At 40.2% G+C, this 7305-nt stretch overlaps 1 protein-coding gene across 6 annotated transcripts in view; it reads left to right on the top strand.

The window, feature by feature from the left end:
* Positions 1 to 7305, top strand: part of kazna (kazrin, periplakin interacting protein a) — a 176159-nt gene that overhangs the window by 22703 nt on the left and 146151 nt on the right. For all 6 annotated transcript variants that reach the window (XM_056384870.1, XM_056384871.1, XM_056384869.1 and 3 more), the window contains exon 2: positions 907 to 1064. In XM_056384870.1, the coding sequence (XP_056240845.1) occupies positions 907 to 1064 (158 nt within the window). The remainder of the gene's footprint in view (positions 1 to 906; positions 1065 to 7305) is intronic.

The raw sequence follows: 7305 nt of genomic DNA, 5'->3' as shown, positions 1-7305 counted from the left end.
ACTGCACCCCTCTCTCCCTTTATAACTGACAAAGCTATAACTTTGAGCTTTTAGCAAAGTTTAAATGCTGGAAAGATGGATAACGAGGCATTAGGGGTTAGTGCAGTAGCTCATGAAAAATACAGAAGATACTTATGCTAAAAAGGCACAAAAATATGGTAATTGCCTTTTCTTCAACCCTTTCATTTATCCAACATTTCCACCATGTGGGTGGCCTCGGAAATAGTTGCAGTGACCTTTCAAAGACTAAGGGGGATTAATGGTAAATGGAAGAGGGTTGAGGAAGCGTGTGTGTGTGTGTGTGTGTGTGTGTGTGTGTGTGTGTGTGTGTGTGTGTGTGTGTGTGTGTGTGTGTGTGTGTGTGTGTGTGTGAGAGGAAATACAGTAGGGCTGACTAATTTTTTATGTGGGGGACTAGCTGGAAAGGAAACCTGGAAGGAGAGGTTTGCCAGGGACACACAAGGGCAAGAACAGGGAAACAAAAACAGGATGGCTCTAGGGCCGACATGGAACATTCTGGACCAGAGAGGGCGTCGACAGAAAGTCGGTGACAGTGTGACAGTAGGAAAGTGTTCTTCCACTGTTCCCTGTTGTTCATGCTCAGTAAGAGGAAAGGAAGAAGACACATTGTGTGCATGTGTGATGGCACTCTGGTAATGAAAGCACTTTATGATCCACTTAAGCCTGCCTGCAGTCTGGTAGGGACCGCATATAAAACCCATAATTTTTACTCTTATAATTTCCTTTTTATAATGCCATCTTTTTCTGTGTGATTATGAGGGTTCTCTGTGCAGTTGACACTTATGACAGATATTTTTAATCACTGACTCCGAATTGAAATTGACCAAATGCTCTGCAGGTTCACGGTGTATTTGCGGTGACTTTTATTTTTGTGTCTCCCTCTAGCTGTGCAGTCGCTGAACAGCCTGAATGACCAGATTGCAAGCTTCATGGTGACTGGACCCAAGTCCCTGGAGCAGGAGGAGCACGCCTTTATTCCGCCTGAGAAGGAAACCATGCAGAAGTCCATGACCCTGATGAGGCACCTCCTCGTGGATGCTCAGGTACAAGAAAACAGCATGAGTACATTCCCCAGAAGAAAGGTGGGACCAGAGAGAGAGTGACTCCACCTGAGACCTGAGGCAGTACTACAGGCTGGTCACGCCAGCTTTCATAACAGTGAAATCTCCACCTAAATTATTTAATTTAAATGAAACCGTTACAATCAGCAATCAACCTGGATGAAAGTCACCACCGTGTAGCACTACATATCATTTGGTGTGCCACTTTTATGGTGTGGTCATGGCTCTTACATTTAAAGTGTTTAAAAAGATTTCTGATCCTTTAAACTCCAGAAACAGAACTGCAGGTGAAATCAATCTGACAGCACAAATGTGTGTGTGTGTGTGTGTGTGTGTGTGTGTGTGTGTGTGTGTGTGTGTGTGTGTGTGTGTGTGTGTGTGTGTGTTAAATAATTAGTTGGTTTAGATAAATATTTAGTCAGCTCAGATAATTGATTAATAATCTGTTTCATATAATGTGAATATGTTTTTGTGTTTTGGACCTTTGGCCTGTTGAAACCAGTGGACTATACCTTGGCATTTGGTAGTTGTAATGGGCATATTTTTTTTACTATTTTCTGACATTTTATAGACTAAATGATTAATATAATTAGTAATTAGTATAATTATAATCAGTTTTAAAGTAATGATGAGCTGCAGAACTATGTCCAGTCACGTAGTACTGATGTGAGACATTTAATCCACTTTATAAAATGCTGGATGTCCTGATCTTGGAGAGCAAAGGTCAAAGGAGGCACTCAAATTTGTGAAATCACAACAGAGAAAAACCTAGCTTGTGCTGCTACCTGACAGACCTGTAGTGTGGGAGTACACTTCATGCTTCATTTTGCACCAGTGCAAATTGTTTGTGAAGACACAGAATTCTATTCCTGCTCCAGCAAAGGCCCTCAGATGAAATGAAAATATTGACTGTGTGTAATAGGGATGGAACAACAAGGTTACACTTCCTCCATCAGAGTCAATTGCCACTTAAATTCCCTGCAATGATAGATCTACTGAACAGAGCATAGTGTTAGAAAATATTCTACCGGTTAATTTATTTCTTCTCACTGCCCCCACCCCCTCCCTTGACTGCATCTTCCTTCGAGTCGTCTTATTCAGAGATGACCCCAGTGTCCTCAAAACGGAATTTTCTAGAGCATCAATCACCCAAGTAAGCAGCTGTGAGAATGTGCAAGGACTGAGGTTAGTGGACTGCTAATGTGACACCTTTTGTTAACTAATGAATTTGCTGAACCATTATTGTTGCGTCAAATGAAGACAATGAGGACAGGACAGAATTGGCAGCCTCTCTCGCACATGTATTCTCTCTCCCTCGATATTGCCTTGCTCATCTTCTTGCTGATGATTTCATGTAACCTTTGTGAGGGAAGGGGAGAAAGAGGCTGGATTCCTATGAGCCTCAGTTAGTGGGGGGAGGATGAAGTGGCAATGTCAAGAGTGTGAATGAGCTCTTTGTGATTGAATATGCATGTGCTTGTTTTGTGAAGTTATTACAACATCATTTGTATTCTCTCTCACAAATCCAAACTAATTTGTGCTGAAAATTTAACTGCATGAGCTACAGCGTAACAGATGTTGTTGAATGAAAATGGCCATTAACTCTAATCTTCAAAGTGGTTTCCTTAAGTTTAAATGCTTGATGTTTGCTTCTGTTTTTGGCCATTTTTATGAGTCATTCTTTATACAAAAGCAGATACCCTCTTATGGTTACCACACAGACCCAAACACTGTGTACCCACCAAGAATTTCTGTCTTTTTTTCCTCTCAATCTCTCTTCTATTTCTTTCTGACCATCAAAAGCATGTTTAATGCACAACGCCCAGGGCAAACTCACATGCCAGAAAAAGGAGACATGTGGAAACTAGTGAGGGACCGGTGACTGACATTGAATGCACCTTTCTTTCTTTTTTTGTGTTATCACTTTATCTCTCATTCTCCCTCTAAAAGACAGGTAGCTATCTTTCTTTCTTAGACAGCAGACTGTCTAATTAATTTGCTTGAAGTCAGGTACTTCTCATTCTGTCAGCACTCTTTTGAACGTTCTTTTCATTTTAGTCATAGCACAAGTAAAATGTCACGCAGCAGCGAAGGTGTCTGTCAGTAAGGATTGCTGTCCATTTTCTTGCCGTCTGAATATAAAGCTGCGTGCAAGATAACCGGTCAAACGCAAAACCCATATAAAATGTAATTTATGCACTGAAATTTTCTGGTTCCTAATTGGTCAGGTCTGATCTGTAGCATGTGAAAGATCAAAAAACCCTAACCCTAAATTATAAGATGAATAAGAACTTATCTGAGGGTTCCTGATGATCATGGAAAAGCCAGGAAAAACCTTAAAATCTGGTCAACAGAGGACACATATATGATTTTTATAGTTTCTGGTTCTTAGTTTACTTCCTGTCTTGCTGCCAAATCCATTTATAACTGTTTATGTTGTAGGTGCACTAAGTAATATAAAAAGATACTGCCATCTTTTGTGTTTACACTTAAACTCAAGCTATGGTTGATAGGGTCAACCTGATTTTGTTTCACTTCCATCTTGAAAAGTTTCTAGAAAACTTTCGTTTATCAAATCTCCCTCATCTCTCTACTGCAGTATCATGACCTATCATTAGAACGTGGTCGTTTTAACAGACTACTACTCTTGTCCTGCAAGAGACAGCTAACTGCAAAGCTGTTTCATGTGGATTTTCTTTTTCCTCCAAAGGCCCATCTGGTGTGTATCCTGCAGTCAAGCTGGGAGGAGATTGACTGCAGAGCTTTTGTCACCGACCCTCCCTCTAACTCCGCTTCCCCGTGCTCTACCCGGCTGTGACTACATTAGCTCAGCTGTCACTCATGAGTGGAGAGGAGTGGGGGGAGAGGAAGAGCGAGTTTGGGAACAGGGGGATGTGGATGCAGTTTGGAGGCCAGTAAAGGTGACTTTGACTGTGACGGAGTGGAGACACTGATAAATAAGATCTATGTGACTCCCTCCGACCCCTTCTCTTCTCTAATCAACAGTGGAGAGCTGCACACACGTCTATCACTCACACACAAAAAGCAAAGCAGATACAGATACTTCTGCAAGGGTTGTTTTTATTTTGTTGCACAAACTGTTACAGCTAAAAACAAGGACCATAGAAACATATCTAATAAATATTTAATGTAAAGACATTTCCACAAAAAGCCAGTAATTTATAGTATTGAACACAGAGCACTTCAGTATTGCTAGCATTGTTGGCTATTCTGAGGGAATCAATATTGTACAGCTGTACTAAACTACCTTTAAGGTGCTGTAGAATTCTCAGTGACATGTATACTTATTGAAATGAAAAAAAAAGATTTTGTTTGGAAATAAATAAAGTAATTTGCACTTAAAGCTTCATCAATCAGTATTTTAATTTTAACCATAGGTATGAATAATGTAAAAGGGGTGGCCCTTAGTGATTAACCTGTGAGACTCATCACCCAACTCTGCAGCTCCTTCAGGCTCTACAGGGATTTTTAGCAGCTTTCAGGTCAATGTTTTGTTTGTTTGTGAGAGCCGTTCCAAAAAACCTCAGCTTGTGTTTCTTGAAGTTGTTCATGATCGGTTTTGAGGTACGCTCTGGATCATTGTCCTGCTGTAGAAGCCAGTCTATTTTCAGTTTAATCATTGGGTCATCGTCTGTAGTCAGCTCACTGTCTCAGTGGGTATGTAGCCAGTAGCCAGCTGACCGTGTTACTGTAGCAAGTCGATTCCTCTCTCTTACTCTCATTCCTCTCTCAGAATCATTTTCTTTGACAGTTAGTGGTTTTTAGACTGTCTTTTTGAGCTCATCATCTGTGATAGCTGTAATTCTTGGCTGTTTGACAGATTTTCTCCCGGCTTCATTTCTGCAGTGATGACATCAGGAAATGCTACAAGCTCGTTTTCACTCATCATGAATTTATTTCCTCTGTGGCAGCGAAACACATTATACCAACCAAGAAACTCCTGCTGGTTAAACTGGGCTAACAAAACACTTTTAGGGCTGACTAACTCTGAAAGACCCACTATAGATGGAGTTGCAAACACTTGCTAGCCTAGCAACATTCAGGCTACAAACATTTCATAATGCTACACTCTGTCAAAGACTGTAGTTACACTATTTTCTCCATTAAAAAACAATATCTGATGTAATTAACAAGTAATTGTCTCATTCTCATCTATAAGATGACACCCACTTTTTCAAACCTCATATCCAGAAAAAAATGTTGTCTTGTAATCTTGTGTTCTGGTCAATACAGTATCCTTTCTCTCCAGAGGGGTAGAGAACTCTCAGAACAGTTCGCCTTTCATTTGGCTTAGGCAGCGTGGAACCTAGCACTTAGGTGCTTCTTCGAGTCTTTGAATAGGAGGGAAAACCCTGTAATTGGATTGGAACAATGGATTTGGGTGGACAGAGACATGACAAATGCTAATGTTGCTCTGAGTCTTCTGGATGTATACATATTTTTTCTAACATGTTTGTTGTATCATCTTCATAAATTGATGATATGTCAGTGTTGGGTTTACTGCCTGTAGAACTGGAAACTGAAAACTATTAATACTGCTTTAATGACAGCATATGCTGGTAGTAACAATCCCCCTATCTCTATAAACTGTGGACAGTTGTACTGGATAAAATGTCTGTCCTGGAAGTGTCTAACCTAACATATCAACACAAAGGACTGACTTCCACATATATTTGTCTGTAGTACTGGACCTTTGCCTAGGGTCATGGACAGTCCAGGCTGCCCACAGTCTCTGAGGAGTGGGAGGAGGTGCTGTAGAGGGAGTGAGTGTGTGATGGGTCTGGCTGGGTCAGTCTGTCCCACCCCGACTGGGGCCTCAGCTGGCCCTCCAGAGCATGAGTTTTACTCATCCATAATACATCACCTCGGTCCCATCTGCCCTCTCACCTCTTCCTTGACTCCACTATGCCTGTCTAATAGGCGCGGCTCCAATGAGGGCCAGCCATACGCTGCCTACTGTGGCGATGTCTTATTGTGGCCCAGCTCAATCCGGAGTGTGACAAATGAGAATGGAAATTGGGTAATTTGCTTCAAAGGGGGTTTTGTCTTCATATACTGTTGGAAAGAGCCAGAGAGTTTCCTGGATTTTACTCTGCCATCACAACATCAAGCGATATTTTCAAAATACCAGAATTAGTTCACCCCAGTGTCGTCAATCATCAGTTTGAATTTGAAGATGATTCTTTCATATCAAAGACAGAAAGCTTGAACTTGAAGCTTGAACTTTAGGTCATTTGTTTATAAGTCCCTCATCTTCATGTATTCAATTAGTTTATTCTTTTTGCTTTTATTTCCTCAAAGTCATAATTGCCTCATCTAGGTGAATGTTATTCACGGTGAGGGTTCTTACAGACAAGGTCAAATCCTTGTAATTCTTAATGCTGAGACTGTCAAGAGTGCTGCACTTAATGAAATGTGCAAGGATCTCTTGTTCATTCAGTGGATAGTATCCAGAAGGAATATGTAAAATGATGTCTTCTACTCTTTATCTGCTACTTGCAATCTGATTTTTTTTTTTTTTTTTTGGGGCCACACAAAAATTGAATTGTCGGTGTGAGATGCATAATATTACTCTTCTAGCTGGTGGACTGGTATGTTGAGCAGATTGAAAATGATGGCTTATCTTGTAAGGAATAAATTGAAAACCATTTCATTATAGGAATGCAGTTCTGAATGTTGCCTCCAGAGAAAAGAGCTCTCTGTCATAGTGAAGCAGTAATGGTATGGAAATTGTTGTGAGTCAGTAGGAAATAAAATAATGAAAGAAACTGTATCGTTTACTTCTACTGTGAAAATCAGTGTGGGAAGTCACATGTTAGCATTTTTCATTAAAGTGCAAAATAAATTAACCAAAATACATAATTACACTTGTTGTTATGTTATTTGGACAGACACAGAATGTTTTCAGAAAGAAATTTATAGAACTTTGTCAGACGTTTCAAAGTGGTAGACATATTATATTACAAAAACATAAAGAGCGATGCCAAAGAAAAGAAAGACAAAGAAAGGAGCAGTGGTTACTGGCTAATGTAGGCTTTTTGCCTTGCTAAATCTGTCACTCCTCATTCCTATTTGTTGTTACCAGGTGTTGAGATCAAAAACAGCACTCTGATGAAAAATGTCAAAGAGCTGTGTTGATGAAATACAAATTAGAAAAGGCAGATTGAACAGACTCATGAATTTGTAGACTTATCAAACACCA

This window comes from Seriola aureovittata, chromosome 9 (assembly GCF_021018895.1).
Source record: "Seriola aureovittata isolate HTS-2021-v1 ecotype China chromosome 9, ASM2101889v1, whole genome shotgun sequence".
NCBI classification, from domain to species: Eukaryota; Metazoa; Chordata; class Actinopteri; order Carangiformes; family Carangidae; genus Seriola; species Seriola aureovittata.
Note: the sequence above shows the minus strand (reverse complement) of the source record. Positions and strands in the feature narration are given on the sequence as shown.